General features: G+C 38.9%; 2 protein-coding genes across 2 annotated transcripts in view; one reads left to right on the top strand and one right to left on the bottom strand.

Annotated features, from left to right (window-relative positions):
• adamts6 (ADAM metallopeptidase with thrombospondin type 1 motif, 6) overlaps positions 1 to 14513 on the bottom strand; it is a 70819-nt gene extending 56306 nt beyond the window's left edge. Inside the window, exons 1-8 of the mRNA XM_057320476.1 lie at positions 14194 to 14513; positions 12846 to 13223; positions 11144 to 11508; positions 7802 to 7973; positions 7397 to 7611; positions 7183 to 7266; positions 6426 to 6571; positions 481 to 524 (exon numbers count right to left, since the gene is read on the bottom strand). Of these exons, the coding sequence (XP_057176459.1) occupies positions 481 to 524; positions 6426 to 6571; positions 7183 to 7266; positions 7397 to 7611; positions 7802 to 7973; positions 11144 to 11508; positions 12846 to 12933 (1114 nt within the window). The 5' untranslated portion in view covers positions 12934 to 13223; positions 14194 to 14513. The remainder of the gene's footprint in view (positions 1 to 480; positions 525 to 6425; positions 6572 to 7182; positions 7267 to 7396; positions 7612 to 7801; positions 7974 to 11143; positions 11509 to 12845; positions 13224 to 14193) is intronic.
• Positions 14514 to 14636: 123 nt separating this feature from the next.
• On the top strand, positions 14637 to 20543 carry ppwd1 (peptidylprolyl isomerase domain and WD repeat containing 1). The gene is made up of 12 exons (XM_057320477.1): positions 14637 to 14753; positions 16590 to 16781; positions 16983 to 17085; positions 17764 to 17864; positions 18001 to 18121; positions 18225 to 18672; positions 18812 to 19002; positions 19198 to 19387; positions 19467 to 19648; positions 19728 to 19809; positions 19884 to 20066; positions 20343 to 20543. The coding sequence occupies exons 2-12, from the start codon at positions 16667 to 16669 to the stop codon at positions 20484 to 20486; spliced, it is 1860 nt and encodes a 619-aa protein (XP_057176460.1). The 5' UTR covers positions 14637 to 14753; positions 16590 to 16666; the 3' UTR covers positions 20487 to 20543.
• The last annotated feature ends 18 nt before the right edge of the window (positions 20544 to 20561 follow it).

Genomic DNA, 20561 nt, shown 5'->3' with positions numbered 1-20561 from the left:
ACTTTTGTCCATGTAGGTATTATAAAGAACAAGAAGATTGAAATCATGGTGAAATTGAGGATTAAAATCAAACTTTAATGCTCGTAATCTCATGATTAGATTTTGAGATGGATTTCAACGACAGGGTCAAATATAGTCTGCTTCTCTTATATACTGTGCTATATATTGTGTAGTGTGCTTCTCCTATATACTCTGTTATATTCTGTATAGTCTTCTTTTCTTTACTGTTTTTGTGGCTTTCCCAAGGGAGGTGTAAACACCACCATCTCATTGCAGAAAGAAGTGGAAATGTTTGGAAGTGAAACAAGAGACAAAAGTGTCTGTAGCGTAGGCCAGGCTTGTTTGAGCTCAACGTGAGCCAAAGCACCAAACAACTCTATAAAGAGAAAGCAGTCTTTCTCCATCTCACACTAACATTTTTTACTCCAGCTAAACAAAGCATTTAACATTTGCATTAGGACAAAAGTTTTTAGGACTTACCAAGTGTACCGCAGGGTTTATTCTTATAGGTGCAGATGTCATATCTAGAAGAAACAAGAAATGTCAGTGAGACTTTCAGGTGTATCTTTGTTTGCATAGACATTTACAAGGCTCACACACTGTGGTGTATTCAGTAGAAAACAGCAAAAACAATACCAGAAGTTAAATTTTTATGGCATTACCCCATTTCTGTGCTCAAGGTGCCATGATCTCAATTTTCCAGAATGACAGAGAAAAACCCACTCATTATCGACGAGAGCATGGGGGGTAGCACGACAAACACGCCTTCGTGATACAAGGGTGTATTGAGCGGTTGCCAGGGTGCTACAATGCCGTTACTAGGGCCAAAGTCACTAAGACGTGCTATAGTTTAGTTACTTCTACTTACTACTAACAACATGCTATAATCGTTTGCGGAGCTGCCTTTATTTGAGAAACACAAACTCTTTTGGCCCAACGGGACCTGTCGTCAGTCGGCGGACATTTTCCACGGCAGGTCTGTTTGAAAGAATGCCAAATACTTTTGTGTTCCCCAAAAGCAGCATTAAACACCTCCTGAAAAATATCACAAGCAGTTTGGGTTGCTGAGTCTGGCCAAAGGCAAGCGGCCAAGCTTTGTTTGACATGGTCTTCAGTGCTGTGCAAAGACCCAGCGCCTGATCTGAATCATATTAAACTGTCTCAGAAGCTTTTGTGTTTCGTGTCGGGGGCTCGGGGGAATATTGTGCGTACTCAGTCAGACTGGTAGTAGGAAAATTCCTATCTGCTTTCTATTTTGGTGTTGATGTGAAGATATCGCTGCATTATGTTTACTGTGGCAGCTGAGAAGAACCAAAAACCCGAATCAAGTGATACTGAAATATAGCAGACAACAACGAGTGTTGCTTTTACAATTTAAAAGTATTTTTTCAGATATTCTATGAGCAACAGTAATAGTGATGTGTTGCTTAGCAACTAGCCCTTATTATAAACTACTTAAAATGACTGAAATCAGATTTCTGAATCATTATATTCAATCAATATGTAATGTAATTGTTTTGGTTTCAGATCCTAACAGCATCAAAGTATGTTAGATGGAAGACCTAATACTGAATGTATGCATGACTGACTTACTATTTTGCAAGAATGAAAGCATTTGAATAAGGCAGACTTGAAATGCTGTCAAGCTAATGTATTTACTGTACTCGTAATCCAATAAGAAAACGTGAAGAAATGGCATATACTAAGAATGATGGACCAGCTCTTTGCCTTTAAGACACATGCATTTTTCTTCAATGCGCAATCCAATCCTATCCGGGCTTTTAATATACATTACAAAACCAAGGACACCGCAAATTCAATTTCAACGTGTCTCTCCTGAGCGAAGCCCTCCAGCATTAGGCATTGTCTCATGAACCCATGTAGAGGAGCTGACCTCATTTGGACATCTATTTATTTTGATTTAGTTATTTTAATTTTCCTCAGCTTCCCCCTGCTATGCTCCGGCCAAGAGTCTTGGACAGGAAAACACTGCTGAAGAGGTCAGAAAGGATGATACGTCACAATCTTAAATCTTAATCCTGCTAATGTGTCTGCAGAGGTAATGCAGCAAATGCAGTCAATTGCATTACTTGTGTGTAACAAATTGGGACTCTGACCCACTCAGTTTTTTGCACACAAAAAAAACTGCACTTAACAAAACAACTTAATTTTAGTGACTTTGTAAACTATTCCATCTATCCTATTTTCGATCAACTTTTTTAAACAACTGCAACCATCACAAGTTTAATAAACTACTGCAACTATTGCAATTTTAGTCAACTTTGGCAACTACTGCAACTATTGCAAATTTAGTCAACTATTGAAACGATATAAATTTAGTAAACTATTGTAACTATTGCAATTTCAGTTAACTACATAAACTACTAAAACTATCACAATTTTAGTAAACTATCGCAATTTTAGTAAACTACCAAAACCAGGGCTAGTCAACTGGCGGCCCCCGGGCCAAATGCGGCCCCGTCAATCATCTTTACCTGGCCAGCCTTAACATTTCAAATAAGTGGAGAGAAATGCACGGCCTGAGACGCCACATCTTTGAAAGTCCAAAATGCCGCTACTATGAAAGTAATTCCCGAGGCTCATGGCGATTGACGTCTATTAAAGCGATTTGATCGGTCTGTCCAGGAAACTTAATGTTATTTACAACGTTGTAATTGGCAATCCACAGCCACAGGCAGTCGGTTTGCGCACGCGAGAGGTTGCGTTTTCTAAAACGCGTCTTCTGCCCTTAAAAGTAACTGCAGGAAGGGGACACCACACGAACTGTTGTCTAAGATAAGCGAAAAACTATGTTGTTTTTATTACTGCATTCATTATGTATGATTTAAACAGCTATATTTACGAAGACAGCTGTTCATCTCCCTCCAGAACTTGCACTTCAAAGTGCGTGGGGCACATTAATGCGATTGGAATTCACCCGAAAATGCGATAGGAAATCACCTGAACATGCGATAATATCTATGATAATGGCGTTCAGTTTCTTGCACAGAGCAGTTGATTCGCTTTATGAGACGCCAGTTTAACGTCGAGGAGCAGGGATTGCTTTTGTTTTTACTTTTATTAATTTGACTTTCATTAATTCAACCATCTTCATAAATCTTCTTGAAAAAGCAATGCCACCCACATCTTGGAATAGCTACTGGGGGACTGGGGGTGAGTAAATTAACAGCAATTTTATTTTGAGGTAAACTAATGCAATAAGCGTTACAGTAAAAGTGTCCATTTATTTACCTGCTCTTGGTGTCTGCAGGTCTTTATATGCGACGCGTCTTTGGCGGGAGAAGCAGCGCTCACGGAGCAGAAAGGATTCAAATGAAGCGCGTTTGGCGCTAAATAAAGATATATCGGCAAAATAATCAACATAACTTTCCCTGAGTGCGCGTGATGTGTGCCGCTCAGTTATGTAGACGTGCTGCTCAATTTAGACTACAGAAATAGTCTAATGTTTTTAATTATGTCTCGCGGTCCGGATGGAACGAAGGATAAGCTGGGTGAAAACCTGTCATCCGGTGGTAACTGGACTGTTGCTTGTTAGGGGCAGGGCATGCGTCTTTTCTGTACTTAGCCGCCATGTAAATAAGATAAATAACAATGCTATTTAGCTTGTTTAATACGAGAACAAGGTATAGACATGTTATATAGAAAAGGTAACCTTAAATGACTTCTCTTGTGATCTGGCGCTATATCATTATTAAAATTTTAAATTATTAAATTAAATTATTAAAATTAACTTGATCTTCAAGGGGGGCGGGAGGTGCGGTTGGAGGGGCGGGGCGCCCCCCCCTAAAGCAATGGTAGGGGAAACACTGTACCGGATGCAATATTTGTGTGCATGTTTTAATATATGACCTATAAGTATACAGCAACAAAAACCGTATAAAAGGAACAAAATGCAATAAATAGCACAACAGAAATACAAAATAACAGAAGAAATGATGATATAGTAAAAAACTGGCCCGCATCCCATTTATTCTTTTGCAATCTGGCCCGCAAAGAAAAGTAGTTGAAGACCCCTGACCTAAACTATTGCAACAATTGCAATTTTAGAAAAGTATCTAAACTGTTGCAACTATATCGCCATTTTTGTAAACAATCTAAACTGTTGCAACTATCGCAATTTTAGTAAACTACCTAAACTGTTGCAACTATCGCGATTTTAGTAAACTTTTTAAACTATTGGAATTTTAGTCAACTTTGGCACCTTTAACAACTATTGCAATTTTAGTAAACTTCATCAACTATCGCAATTTTAGTTAACTTTGTCAACTATTGCAATTTTAGTAAACTTCATCAACTATCGCAATTTTAGTTAACTTTGTCAACTACTGCAATTTTAGTAAACTTTGTCAACTTTTGCAATTATTGCAATTTTAGTAAACTATTGCAACTGTTGCATCTATTGCAATATTATAAATTGTAAACTATTGCAACTTACGTATCTCAGTTTTTTTCAAAACAATTGAGTTTTCAAACATTTAACTACTGCAGTTTTAGAAAACTTTATCAATTATTGCAAAACTTTGTAAACTATTGCTACTTTTACAATTTAAGCAAAATTGCATAAATGATTCAATCTATTGCAATTTTAGTAAATTTGATCAACTAATGCAACTATTAAAATTCAGTGAAATTCTTGAACTACTACATCCATGCAGACAGTTCCTTCTTTTAATTTACCATAGGACAACAGAGGCATCAGTTGCCCTGAGAGAAAATCCTAGACAAAATTTGTTGAGATGGGTACATTTAAAGCTGCTCCTAATTCGAAATGAAACTCCTCTAAATCCATTTACAGCAGAGACTGTTATTTTTTGCCAGACTCAAAACCTGCTAGAAATTAGCAGCACAGTAGCTAGTTGTTTACCACTCAAATTACTTTGGCAGACGTCTGTAGACTGGCGTCAGTCGCGCTGTCTGTCTTTGAGTCGCTTCGAAAAGATGTTTGGCATCTACATTTGTTTAGTAAAAACACAAAAAAATTAAACTAATTATGTGTATAAATAGAAATATCCATTCACTCAAACTCGCTGAATGACGTCTATAGTATGGTCTGACAGCATCAACTCCAACACTCGTCCAAACCACACAGCCATGCATCAGCGAACGCCAATTAACAATGACATTAATAACCAGTTTGGTCTTAGTTGTAAATGACCCACCTAATATATATTTCCAGTCCAAACTGTCAAACTTTTATGCCAAAATGTCAACCATCCCTAAAACGAGCCTTTCTCTGCTAATTTGAGCTAAATTGAGGAAGTTAGCTGTACATGTAAAAATCACAGAGCTGTCCTTTATTTAGAGGATTGATCACCCACGAGCAAATCATTGAAACAAACTACTGTAAGTCCATTATTTCCACTTCAAGATGAATATGATGAATTAAGACAGGGAACTTTCCAACATTCAACGTCTAGGGTTATGTCGTAAAAATACAGAGTAACTGTAGTCAATTCCAGGTAATTGATGCATTTTAAAAAAGGACTCTGATTTTACATGTGACTGTTGGGCTAGCAAATGGCAACCTGTCATGATGAACATGATGTGTTGGTAACACTTTACAACAAGGTCCTATTAGTTAACATTAGTAAATGCATTAGCTAACATTAGCTAACAATGAACAATTTCGTTTTTCAGCATTTATTAATCCTTGTTAGTTCATGTCAATACAATACAGTTATTCATTTTAGTTCATGGTGCATTAACCAATGTTAACAGTGACAACGTTTGAGTTTAATAATGTATTGGTAAATGCTGAAATTAACATGAATTAATATTAATAAAAGCTGTAGAAGTATTGTTCATTGTTAGTTCATGTTAGCTAAAGCATTAACTAATTGTTCACTAATAGCACCTTATTGTAAAGGGTTACTGATTTGTTTAATATAACTGCAATACTTTAGAAAATTGTCAATTTCAGTGCATTCATACATTTGTAAATGATTTCTGAATGTCTTTAAACTCAACTGAACAATCTCTGAAAACAATAATTCAACACTCCAAATGCATTGTGGTCGGCACAAATCATATTTATCCCCATTGCATGTGAAGTCATACTTAATGTAGTCTGGATCTAATCTTCTTTTACTTTTAATAATGATGTCATGCAACCTGTCCATGTTGGCAGGCACAGTTCTTTGGCAACATTGTTGTTTATCTGCTTTTTGTGTTATTATTGTTGAGAAAAAGCCAGCACACCGCTTTCTTCTTCGAGTTATGATCTTCTTTTGGTTGTGCACCTGCTTGAAAGTTTTTATTGGATGTGTGGACACTACATCTATCGTTATCAAGAAAATCTGAACAGTTGACAGCAACGTTGTGCCAGTACCAAAAAGTATGTTCCACTTGGCCACATTCTCTTCTCACGCACTACAATGAAGCTTGGTGTAAAACTAGCAACCGACCTTGTGATGAGAACGGCGTTGTCATGATGGGCAATCCCATTCTCCGGGATACTGTTTCCATCCCCCTGATGAGAAAGAATGGATTTCTGCCATTTACAGAAGCTGTCGAGGGATTTGTCTGCATGATGGTTTATCTCCAAGTTGGGCTGGAACACAAAACGCCAAAGTAACTCATCAAACTTTGAGGCTCTGCAGTTTCAGAGAGCTAACCATTAGTGATATGAAATGAAGTCACTTGGTGAAATATTTATTCATATATATATAGACTGGTACAAAATGAATTATGGCGCTAATGACATCATCCTAGGGCAAGTTGGATCTGTTGGTTGGTTTCCCAGTCTGAAGAGTTATTTGACCACTCTGAGGCCAAAAATGGGACAAACACACCGGCTCTCTCAATTAAAACATTTACTTTTTTTATCATTTACTCGTGCTTATGTTATTCCAGACCTGTATGGCGTTCTTTCTTCTGCAGAACACAAAAGAAGATCAAAGAAATTGCTTTGCCATGCAAAACTTGCTGCTATGATGCTAGGTTGCAAGAGTGTTGCTAAATGGTTGTTAGGGTGTTCTGGGTGGTTATAAGGGTGTTGTTCAGTTTGATTTGTCATTGAAATCTACAGAAGTGCAGGAACCCGTTTAGTCCCAACGATCACAGGTTTGCAGATCCTCAGTGAAAGGTTTAAAATGAAAAGAGTAAATAACAATGCCATTTTTTATTTTCAGCTTTTTTTAAACTGCTCTTTAAATGAATTACCTGATCTTCAGTCAGGACTATCAGTCTGGTTACAATAATGTTCACAACGTTTCCTAGGCTGGCATCACGGTAAAGTTTGGCAACCTGACCTCCAGAAAAGAAAAAAAGACACAAAGTCAGCCAAATGCTGTTTGAACACGTCTGGCCTTTAAAAGGGAAGGAAATGACATCAACACAAGACAAACGTGAATGAGAAAAGCAGGACCAAACTTACAATATTCATCACGGACAGGATGTAGTGCTCGATGTCTTTGCGTCCGTGGTAGCCAACCATCATTTTGTCAGCCACTACTAGGGTCTCCACGAAACGTTCGGAGCTGACAGAACGGCGCTGGCGACGGGATCCCGTCGGGTCACCGTCTGAGACCGGGCGATGTAGGTTTGCACCGGGACCTGTTTGGTAGCAGGGCGTCCTGTTTTTTGTGAGGTCTGAAGAGTACAGAAATGGCAGTTAAATGGATTGTAAAGATCACACACAGCTGCACGGATCTCAGTTTGACGCTCACATTGACTCTGTTTGCAAGAACTTCCAGCCAAACCTGAACCACTGACCATCGTTTCCTAAACTGCTATCTATAACTGTTTATGTCACAGTGCGGCCAGATGGAGGTTTACCAACCTGAGACGCCGCAGCCGAACGCCTCGCCGCGCTCTTGCGGAGAACGGATGGAAGACTTTTTATAAATAACGTGCGGTTGTCCTTCCTCGTGGTTGACATCGCTGAGATTTCCGGATATGTTTTTTAATGGCTCTATTAAATATTGCTCTTCCTCTGTGGTTATGACACCATGCTTGATAAGAAAAGAGAAAACTGTGGGTTACACAAAAAGCACATAAAGGAAAAACACAAACATGCATTCATTGACAAGGTTTGAAATATTCCATCTGTGCTGTCGGGGACGGGGTTGTAAATAAATGCATTTTAATGGCATGCTTATTATCGCTCAAAATAATCTCTTGAGGCCGCGCTGTTAAAATACACACCAGAATGCAGATAACTATAACTTGTTTTCTGAGTCACGTCAAATCGCATGTAATTCATATCGCAAGCGAACGCGAAACACGCCAAAATACAAATCAATGAGGTAAATCACTCAAAAACCACCAATTACGTGAAGAACAACATTGTAATTACTGGGACAGCAACCAAGGAACACAGCCCAGCGCCTCTGAACACCCCCCATTTGACATAAATTCAAAAAGTGCCTCAGAAATGTCTTCACGAACGCAAAAACCTCTGGCATGTTCTCCAAGTCTGTAAAACTCCACAATGAGACCAATTAAATCTTTACAAAGAAATAGCGAGCGCTGCACACGCGAAAACAAAAGCAGGATTGATGTAAGCCGTATGCTCGCGCAACGCCGAGCAAAAACTGCTGAGGCATTCAAAGCATTGTTTTTCCATTTTTGGTTTCAATAAAATGACTGAGACAAAGCAGAGACCTGGCCAATCTTAATATACGAAGTCTAGTGAGCCAGCACTTTGGGCTGCATGTAATAATATTAAATTCTTGTTTACCATCATTGCAACTGTCCCGTTCTGAATAAAAAAGAAGGATTATAGGGGAAAGCTGATGCATAATAAAACAAAACTGTTGGGGATGTCTCATGAACTACAAACTGCATGTTTAGTTTAGTTATCTGCTTGGTTTACAGTAACAATGGTCAGTGAAACAAAAAACTTTGTTACATTTTTGTATAATAAATGACTAAATAAATTAGGTTTATTTGTGAAAACAGAAAAGAAGATATTTTGAGAAATGTCTAAGTGGTTTTGTGCAAATACAATGGAACTCAATGGGAGAAAATGTTGTTTGGTTACCAACATTCTTCAAAATATCTTCCTTTGTGTTCTGCAGAAAAAACGTATATGGGTTTACTGACCTGAGTATTAAGTAAATGATTTTTACTTTACCATTAAGCTTCTGCTTAAGATATTCTGATACTAATATCATCAGACATTATCAAACAACACTGGACTTTTATTGCATGGTCACAAACCCCTGAGACATTTCTCAAAATATCTTCTTTTGTGTTCCACAGAAGAAAGACAGCAACCAGATTGCAAACATCCCTTGAGGATGGACAGAAGTGTGGCGGATACGATGCAAATGGACAACCTCTTCGCCTCATTATGATTATAAAAACTATGACAAATCTCATATGTTATATAGATTTCATATATTTATGCATGTGTGCCATTGACACAAGAGTGGATTCCAATGTTTTACTTCCAGTCAAAGGTAATTGCACAGGACCGGCTCCCTCTGGAATCCCCCCCCCAACTCTTTAAAGAGGCAGCGCGTGCCATGCAAGACCACAGTGCACTGCATGGCCCTACAGATCGTGGTTACTTATGCGACAACAACATTCTCCCCTGGATAAAACGTACCGACGTGAGATAGGAATCAGCTGGCAACACTGCACAGGTGTGCAGGTGCAGGAGGGGCCGAGGCTCCATGCAGACAGACGCTAAGGTCATATTTTGCTGTCACTCAGCAGTCACTTTAACATAGAGCAGAACAGCCGTGTACATGCAGAGATGCCGATAAAAACTCGTGGCGATTCAGAATAGGTGCTTTAAACACCTTTTCATGTTAGTAACACACATTTCATTGATATCCCACCAGCTGGAGTTTCTTGAAACTTCCAAAGCTTTATTAATGTGATGCGGACACGACGCACCCTTCTGGACGCTGGCCTGATGCTCTGGAGTGAAACCGCTGAGCAAGACATTTGCTGTGTACCTGAAACTAGTCAGCTATCCAGCTAGAAGGTGTTTTTAGGGGTCTTTCCTCCAACACGAAAGTTAGGCTGCCTCCTAAGATAAGTTGTAGACCAAACTTTAATGCAACACTGCATGTAAACTTCACACACAAGGTGATCGCATAATGCACACTTAGACACCGTGACAAGATGCTGATTATAAATAAATATAGTTAAAGTAATTAATTTAAAAAATCATCAATCATGTAAAGTGTTGAAAAATATTTCAGTGTAATTTAAATTTATTTTAGCCAATATTTGTGAAGTGCTAGTGCCAAGTTACAGTATTAGTATTAGCTTAGAACATGTTAAAGGCACAATATGTAATGTTTGGCCGATAGAGGTCGCAAACAATTAACAAGTCGTAGCTTGATGATTCTGTTAAGAAACGTGCAATGATGAGAGTTGTCTTTTTCTCGACTTCCGATAGAAATCAGTTTGATGGGACTCACAAATCCAACCTGATCTCACTGATACTATTTTATGAGGTGACTAATTCATATGAATTCATACAATGTGAAACATACAAAACGTATGATTATTAGAAAAAATCTATACGTTAATGTCATTCGTTGATCGATCTGCGCAGCGGCACAATAGTCAATGTGGATGGACATTACACTGGTTAAAACTGTGAGTTTCTCTGGATTCAAACATTGTTGGAAACTTAAGAAAATACATGACATAAATTTAAAATAATATGAAATATATACGACTGTGCTGTGTTCTTGGATATTTAAATGAAAAAATCATACATATTGTACCTTTAAACTCTAAGAATTGGTTGCTATGGCGCTTACTAAGTGGCTAATTGTGGCTGTGGTGATTCTTAGCATGTTGCTATTTTGACAAATGTCAAAAGGTCTCATGTCTATGCACACCCCTCCTCATCCAGACAAACAGTATTCCACAGTAAAGACCACTTAACAGTATCATAAAGCAAGCACATACACGAACCTTTGAGGAAGTAAACACTTCAGCTGAAGATCTTTAAACATGTGGCCAATAAAATGCAATGCATATTCCACATGTCACTGACCAGCATGCCGCCATATCCCAACATGAACGTGTACTTTCCAATCTGTTCTTTTATGCAGAAAACAGCGCACCTTTTTCCATTCGACAGTGTGCGATAATCTCATAATGGCACTATCTTATACAAACAACAAGTGAAGATTTGATCCGTTGTACTCACCAAGCCCCTGCAGTTGCTCAGTGCCACTTGTGTAGTGCTATACTGATCCAGTAGGTATCCAACATAGTGGCAGTTATCAACCGCTGAATGCTGCCGGTCCACTCCGTCCTTGCCCCAGTACTCTACAGTGAAATGTTTGGAAACCAGGTCGGGGTTGAGTGTCAGAGTCAGGTGAAAGTGCTTGCCATAGGCTGAGAGTTTGTAAAAAAGCCTGTTCTCGTTGTGGTCTGGCTCAGCCTGGTCCAATCCCCGTCGCCTCCGACCGGGCATGTAATGTTTCACAGTGTAACTCATAAACTGGCCCCTCTGGTTTACCCGCACAGGTACCATTAGCTGGTAGTGCTCCAGCGTGGACAGGAATTCCGCTTTTCAGGGAACAAAATGACGCAGGTGACAGTGAGCAACACATGAGACGGAACTGAGTAACATTTGACATTTGATTGCAGATGTTGGTTTCTTTGCACAGTTTGAGACATTCTAGAGGAACTCGGAAACTCTAGTGGAGTAAATTGACTCAAGCAAATGTCTCCATTTGATCTCATTTATCATTGCGGGTGAGGAGCAGCAGCCAAAAGGTGAAGACATTTGTGATTTGTTTTCTTTCTCGTTAAAAGGCAGTCAAAAGTCCCCCAACATTAAAATGAGTTCACCCAAAAAAAAAATTCTGTCATCATTTACTCACCCTCAATTTGTCATTTAAAATTCTTTCTTCCGCAGAACACAAAAGAAGATGTTGAAGAAAGTTGGTCACCGAACAGCACTGGACCACATTCACTTCTACTGTATGGACACAAAACCAATGCAAGTGAATGGGGTCCACTTAACAACATTTTTCAAAATATCTTCTTTGTGTTCTGCGGAAGAAAGAATTTGAAATGACAAATTGAGGGTGAGTAAATGATGACAGAATTTTTTTTGGGGGGGTGAACTTTCAACCAAACAATGGTGGCCCCCATTCACTTCTATTGTAGGGACACAAAACCAATGCAAGTCAATGGGTACTGCTGTTGATTGGTTACCGACATTTTTCAAAATATCTTCATACAGGTTTGAAACGACAAGAGGGTGAGTAAATTAAAGAAATTTCATTTTTGGGTGAACCATCCCTTTAAAGCGTCATTCTCTTACTCTAGGTCAACAATTGTCTCTGTTGTGTTTATGTCTCTTATTATTTTAGAAGTATATCTGCACATAAGAAGGAAAAGATTACAGATGAGATCTCTTCAAAATCTCTCTTACTGCTCATAGACATAAATAAGAATTAATGGAGAGCAAATGTATACTCATAATGTATTTTTATTTCTCATTTTAGAAGAAACATCTGAGACTAAGTTGATACTTAAATTAAACAACTGATAACTCCATCAACTTCCTGAGCTATGAAAGAGCAACTTCTGAGCAAAAAAATGTCCCTCTGGGTGAGCTATGAAAAATCATTCTGTGACATGTTGTTACATTGTTGAGATCTCTTGTGAAGCTCTAGAGGAGGCGCTAGAGATTACCTAAATGTTTTTCTCATGAGAAACCTCTGGGGAACAGGAGATGCAAGCAAGCCAGTTTAATCTCAATGCTGGCAAGGAGAAATAATTGAGACACTGAGATCTGTGTGGAGTCTATGACATTATTATTTGCGAAAACAAGTTGCGGGTTTGAGTGGAGATAAACAACATACAGCCTTTTTTTTCAGGTAAATGAAACCTACCTTGAGTGTTGTATGAAAGGCTCTGAGGTTCAGCAGCGGCCAAGACCAGGCTAAATATCCAAGTCAGCGTCTTCCAAAAAATTTCCATAATTTAGAGAAGATCTGACATGGGGTGGGGGGTAGGGGTGTCGGGGAGGCTACAAATGGATTAAAGCAATATGATCAATCCAGCGTTGCACCGCGATAAGCATCCTCGATTCAAGTCTGAGTCCGCGCTTAATCCCGGGTTTCAATGGCTTCTCAAGGTCTCCAGAAAGGTCTCGAGCCTGTACCCGTGTCAGCCATGAGATGTGGACGGATACATAAGAACGCTCTTCATGTTATTCCAAAGTGGCAGATCTATGTTGGGGGCTTGTCCCGAACGATCCATTGGTTTGCCTGGAAATGAATGATGACATGATGACACAAAGAGTGGAAAAACTCCTGCAAAACCACCAAGCACGCTTTGTCTGATTAGACATCCCTGACAGATCGCAGTTCCACAACTGTAACATCTGGACTAGAACAGGTTTGATCAGACACACACACACACAGCACTGAGCTCATAGGTGTTGAGTGGGACGCAGTAACTTCAGGTTATCATTTTCACACCTGCACTTGAGTATAGGTGCTCGCGTTGTTTCCGCACGCAGCAAAAACCTGTTGCAAATAACTCGACTGGTGGCTGATCAGAAGTAAAGGCTGCACTAAATCTATACAACTTAAAGTTATAAAACATAAATGGACATTTAAGTCACACTTTGAATCTATCAATTATATTTAATTACAACATTCTATCTCACCACAACCCTATCTATCTTATATCTAAGTCAGATTGAAGAAGTTTGTAACTCACCGGATAGTAACGACATTTCATCAGATGCCGGTGTACTATTCTCTTCGATAGTTGTCAGAAGACTTACAAATCCTATATATCGTTTTCTTGTGCATGATTTCGTATTATCGCCGCAGACGTTCAAGAGGCAACTGTGCAGCCGAACATTTGGTGAACTTTAACAACTTATTCCAGACAGCGGCTCTGGATGTCTAAAGCGTGTCTGACCCAGACAGCTGGCAACCGGCCCAAGTCTATTACACTGTCCGCTAAAATAAAAACAGGAGGCTCGCGAAAGTGAAGACAATAAATTGCACGAGTTAAATGCGCACCGAGTTTTTTCCTTTTTATCTTTTCTTTTTTTTTTAAGGTGAGGTTTCTTTCATCGTTGTTACTGTTCAAGATAAACCAGTTACAATATTAAAGACAGAATTCGTTGTATTGTCATGCGTTTGTATTTCTGCGCAAAATCCACTGGGAATTCCCAGACGACCCTTTCCTGTCTGCAAGACTGTACAGTAAAATGATAGTTACCGTTTTCATCTTTTTGGTTGAATAAATACCGAGTAGTAGCAATCTTCTGCATTTGAGTCAGTCCACTTCAATGCATTCTTCAGTAAATCGCTTCTTTCGCTTCAAGCCATCCTGTGTCTCATGCCAACAAATGTAGTTGTGTCCTTGTACAGAAACAAAAAAGCCTCCTCGAGAGCCTATCGCATTAGCAATGCAATGGGAGAGACAGGGTAAAAATAATAACTCCATGCACTCATCTCCAAAATATGAAAAAAGTATGTGCGCCTCTGTAACTCAACTCATGTTTAACTTTTTGCTTTATTGCTTGCTCTCGTGCTCATTGCTGGCTCCTTTGATTCAGCACAGAAGAATAATAATAGTCATGCACGTTGGTGCGGTGTGTGTGCAGAACAGCGGAGCTGATCAGGAGTTGCACTCTTTAATACTGGAGCCGGATCTGAGCCAACAGACTCAAACACTGGCAGCAGCGCGAGAGACGGGGAGGTTCGACATGACGTCATTGCAGATGTGCCTCGCGCTCGCGTTCGGACCGTCAGGTGAAAACCGCACCTCAGAATCAGGTAGCAATACTTTAGAACAGCTTTCGTTAACGAGCGATTAAGGAAAATGAATAAACCAAGAAATTTCCGAATAAGCAATGTTAAATTACATGTATGTGTTTTTTTTTTTTCAATTTACGTAGCCTATGAAACGTATGCATAGGCTATATCAAGGTGTTATTATTTGTCGTACCGCCGTTTTGCACCACTGGGAATTTAATATAACAATCACATTTGTATCAAATGTATCACATTATAATGTATTGCAATACTTAAAACCTATATATTTATATAAATATTCACATGTATATGTTACATATCATAAAAATACATTACAAACTGAATGTTTATATAATATTGCAGTGAGTAACAAATAATTAATTTACATTTAGGTGTTTCTGATCAGCTACTGCAATTGTGCATTAAATTACATGAGCAAAATGAGACTTCAGTGGCATCTTTTTTTAGAGAAAGACAATGCATCAAAAACCGAAATTAATATATCTTTGTCAATATTATTTTCTGTACCATTGTCATTTATAGAAGTTGTATTATATGTGTTATAAATTTGTCTAAAACGGTGTAATGTACCGTTTGTAACCAGGCTGATTTACATGGAGTGAGAGCTAACTGAGATTCCTGTGCTGTGATGAAGGATTGTTGCCTAGTTTGCTGCGACATCTCGTGGTGACTATGTGACAGTGCTCCGAATAACTGTGCCAAATAAAGAATCACCCTTTGAGCTCGTACTAATAAATATATAAATTACACTGTCCATTTTATAGAGAAATAAAAAAAAATCGTGTCAAAAATAATATTGTTGTATTTTAAAGTTTGACTCTCATATTTAGTGGTGAATACATTCGTGCCAATATTTAATAGTATAGTAGGCCTAGTAGATTTTTTTACAGTAAATGAACATTTATCGCTAATTGTTTGGATGACAGTACCTCCTCATAATTTATTAAATGCACATTATTATTATTATTAACTGCTAATAATAATAATAATGTGCAGTATAGTACTGTACAGTACCTCCTCATAATTTATTAAATGCACATTATTATTATTATTATTAATAATAATAACTGCTAATAATCATAATAATAACAATGTGCATTTAATAAATTATGAGGAGGTACTGTACAGTACTATACTGCACATTATTATTATTATTATTATTAGCAGTTAATAATAATAATAATGTGCATTTCATAAATTATGAGGAGGTACTGTCATCCAAACAATTAGCGATAAATGTTCTTTTACTGTAAAAATTCTACTAATATACTATTAAATATTAGTATATTTAATAGTATATTAGTAGTAATTTCTGTTCATTTTAATCATTAATAATATTCTTATTATTATTATTGTTGTTGTTGTTGTTATTAATTATAATGATAATAATAAAAGTTAAATAGAATAAAAATGCTCAATGGACAAATCTATTACTTTAAAGCATTGTTGGTTCATTTACAATTGGAGATCTAGGGCAAACTCTATAAAATAAAATTTCAAATTAGCACAAAACAAAAGTAGAAGATCTCACGCGACAAAGCATTTTCTATTTTAGTACTAATTAATTAAATATAAATAAAATACCTTTAAACAGCAGTCTACCTCGAATGACACTGATACACGTTGGCAATGGCAGCAAGTAATACAATTAACTGTAAATAGTATCTGACCAATTAGACAACTGATTTGAGCTTCCATTCCACTATCCGCCATTACAAAACAAACCTTTTTTTTATTTTAATAGACACTTGCATCCACTCATTTCAGTAGGCTAATTCAAGCAGAAAAGAAGGATATTTCGCACTTATCAACGTCTATTCCTCTCCCATGCTGTAGGCGGTAGTATGCATTACGAAAGCTGTCTGTTACCGTAAACCTCATCTGACCTACCACCGAAAAACTTTGGGGAAAAAATGGCGTCCGACGTGAGCCGCGATGGTTCAGAAAATAAACGAAAGTTAGAGGACAATGAAGATGAATGGGTCGGTCCATTACCTAGCGAGGCTACGCAAACAAAAAAGAAGAAAGGTATTTGCTTTTTATTTTATTAAGAAATACGCCTTTAATTGTGTGCCGTCTTAAACCCCAGTGGGCTGTTCGGGGCCATCATAGGCGCTGAACTGACCAGAAATGGTTTTCAGCTGTTTTAGCACCCTAAAATCACGTTTCTTTTACTATTCAGCTCACGCAGACGTTTGTTTTATAACACGCTTTGTGTTTTCTTTGCAGTTCTTGAATATGAAAGAGTTTATTTGGAAAATTTGCCCTCCGCCTCCATGTATGAAAGAAGTTACATGCACAGAGATGTTATATCCCACATTGTTTGCTCCAAGTAAGTTTCCTTCTTAGCTGAGCTCTAGAATTGATATCTAGTGTAGTGTAGTGACGTCTTACCTAGGATGTGTCCAAAGGTCAAATTAAAAAATATATTTTGATGTTAACTTAAATGTTAATCAAATAAAAGCGGTTCCCTCGAAAATGGTTAATAGGACTGCACAATATATCGAAATAAGGCGATATGCAGTTTGCAATGGACTACGATAGCTGAATGATTTTAATACTTCAAAAAGTTATGTATGGGCACAGTTTTAGGATAGTATAGCAGAGAGACGGGCACGCGAATGTTTGTGCCTGTGCGTGCGCGTGCGTGTGCAAAATGACCATGGATCAGAAACAATGTGAAACATGTTTATCGCTTTAAAAGTTAAAAAATATATATTTATATAGTTCAAATTGATTTGACAAACTTACAAAAACATTTTTGTATGTTTGTATCTTGTATCTAGCGCATTTGTTTTTCAATTACATGGTTACATAGGAAAAAGTACGATTAAATCTGTAATTTATATGTGGGTAGTTGACAAATAAACCATAAATGTGTCCTATTGTGTGACATCAAATATTTAGAAAAAACCTTTCAATGAAAATAATTCTCTCTCATATTTTATATTATAAATATTAATAATAATATAAAATAATATGTACTGATTGTAATGTTCATCCATCCCAGAACAGATTTTGTTATCACGGCGAGTCAAGACGGCCATGTAAAGTTCTGGAAGAAGGAAGAGGAGGGAATAGAGTTTGTGAAACACTTTCGCAGTCACTTGGGTAAGTTTATTCTTTTTTCATTCTTTCTGCCCGAATGCCCCGAGAACCACCCAGAACATCCTGGCGGCGAGTTTGGCTGAGGCAAACAGCGCCTAAATCTTCTTACATTTCTGCGTTTGTTCTCTTTGGCCTGTAGGTGTGATCGAGTGTGCTTCTGTAAGTGCTGAGGGTGCACTTTACTGCTCCGTGGGTGATGATCAAGCTATGAAAGTCTTCGATGTGGTCAACTTCGACATGATCAACATGCTTAAACTTGGGTAAAATCTTGATCTTTTTGTTTGAGTGGTCGAACAACAACAAACAAAAAAATCTATGACCATCTATGATTGTTCTAATCTTAAGGAAATATTTTGTTTCTAGCTTCCATCCGGGCCAATGCGAATGGATTTATAATCCGGGCGATGCCATTTCCACAGTCGCCTGTTCGGAGAAATCAACGGGGAAGATTTTTGTTTACGACGGTCGTGGAGGTAATCAGCCTTTGCACAGGTTTGACAAGATGCACGGCGCGCCGCTGTCTCAAATCCGCCTGAATCCAAAGTATCGCGTCATCGTCTCGGCGGATAAAGCGGGGATGCTGGAATACTGGACGGGGCTCCCGAGCGAATTCAAATTTCCACGGCAGGTGGAATGGGAGTATAAGACGGACACGGACTTGTACGAGTTTGCCAAGGGCAAAACGTATCCTTCCAGCCTGGCTTTCTCTCACGACGGCAAGAAAATGGCCACAATCGCTACGGACCGCAAAGTGAGGATTTTCAGATTCCTGACTGGAAAGTTGATGAGGGTGTTCGACGAATCGTTAACGGTAAATTATGGTTTAATATTAATATTGTTTCCTATCCGGAATTGAAAAAATCCGCTCATGATGTTCCAAACCCACATGACTTGTGGAATGCACGATAGAGTTCATCTACAGCATCCGATAAATGAGTTGTCATTGGTAGATGTTCACGGAGCTCCAGCAGATGCGCCAGCAGTTGCCTGATATGGAGTTTGGCCGCAGGATGGCTGTAGAGCGAGAGCTGGAGAAGGTGGACGGCATTCGACTCGCCAACATCATCTTTGATGAGACCGGACACTTCGTGCTGTATGGCACTATGCTGGGCATCAAGGTCATAAATGTGGAGACTAACAGGTACAGGACTGACTGACTGACTTTCTTCAGAACGAAGAAGATATTTTGAAGAACGTTCCATTGTATGGACACGAAACCACATTTCTCAAAATATCTTCTCTTGTGAATGAGTCACATAAGGGTGAATAAACGACTGGATTTTTGTTCTAGTAGCAGTACTAAACCGACCTCTCCGCGTGTTATTTGTCACTCAAGGTGTGTGCGGATCCTTGGGAAACAGGAGAACATTCGGGTGGTGCATCTCGCCTTGTTTCAGGGTGTAGCCAAGGCCATGCAGGCAGCTCCGACCATTGAGATGAAGGCCTCCGACAACCCAGCTCTGCAGAACCATGACCCAGACCCAACCATCTTCTGCACGGCCTTCAAGAAGAATCGCTTTTACATGGTCCAACACCGCTCTTTCTCAGAAATGTTTCTCATGTAGAAACCTTCTTATTCATGCATTTTATTGTTGAACATTTCAGTTTACAAAGAGAGAGCCAGAGGACACCAAGAGTGCCGAATCTGACCGCGACATCTTCAACGAGAAGCCTTCTAAAGAGGAAGTGATGGCAGCCACACAAGCAGAAGGGCCAAAAAGAGTGTCAGACAGCGCCATCATCCACACCACGATGGGCGACGTACACATCAAACTCTTTCCTGTGGAGTATGTGTGTTTAAAAGCACACTTATTGAGCCTGTGTGTTGGATTTAAGAGTTCTGACAATGTTGTTCTTTGCTCTCAGATGCCCTAAAACGGTGGAGAACTTCTGCGTCCACAGCAGGAACGGCTACTTCAACAGTCACATATTTCATCGGGTCATCAAGGTACGGTGTGCTCGAATTCAGCTGTTTTATGGGAAGTGTGTGATGATGATGATAATAGTTACCGTCGTGTGTAGGGTTTCATGATCCAGACCGGTGACCCGACGGGCACGGGGATGGGTGGAGAAAGCATCTGGGGCGGAGAGTTTGAAGACGAGTTTCACGCCACCCTGAGACACGACAGACCCTACACCCTCAGTATGGCCAATGCAGGCCCAGGAACCAACGGCTCGCAGTTCTTCATCAACGTCGTCCCAACCGTAAGACCATCTGTTAATTCTAGAGAATAAACATTGTTTCTTGCATCTTTAGCAGCTGGGGCGTTGTCCGCCATATTGGAATGGTCAAAGCCAATCCGCCTGCAACCGTAGTTTTACGCATGTGTGAATAGCAAATGTTACACGATGTTGTGTAGACCTAAAGATTATTGCTAAACTAACACGGTGAAGGAGTTAACACGACATTATAGTTACTACAGTTTAATAACCTGTCATTTTATTGACTAATGATGAAAGTGATCTTATTTGTCTTGTTAGCCCTGGTTGGACAACAAGCACACCGTCTTTGGGAGGACCACTAAGGGTATGGAGGTTGTCCAGAGGATCTCCAACCTTAAAGTCAACCCCAAGACTGACAAGCCATACGAAGACATCAGTATCATAAATATCACCATCAAATAAATAGTCCTTTTGAAAGACCAATCTTCTGATTTTGTAAAATAAAGAACCATTTTTTTAAATGCTCTCTTTTGTTTG

Source organism: Triplophysa rosa, linkage group LG22 (genome assembly GCF_024868665.1).
Source record: "Triplophysa rosa linkage group LG22, Trosa_1v2, whole genome shotgun sequence".
NCBI lineage: Eukaryota > Metazoa > Chordata > Actinopteri > Cypriniformes > Nemacheilidae > Triplophysa > Triplophysa rosa.
Note: the sequence above shows the minus strand (reverse complement) of the source record. Positions and strands in the feature narration are given on the sequence as shown.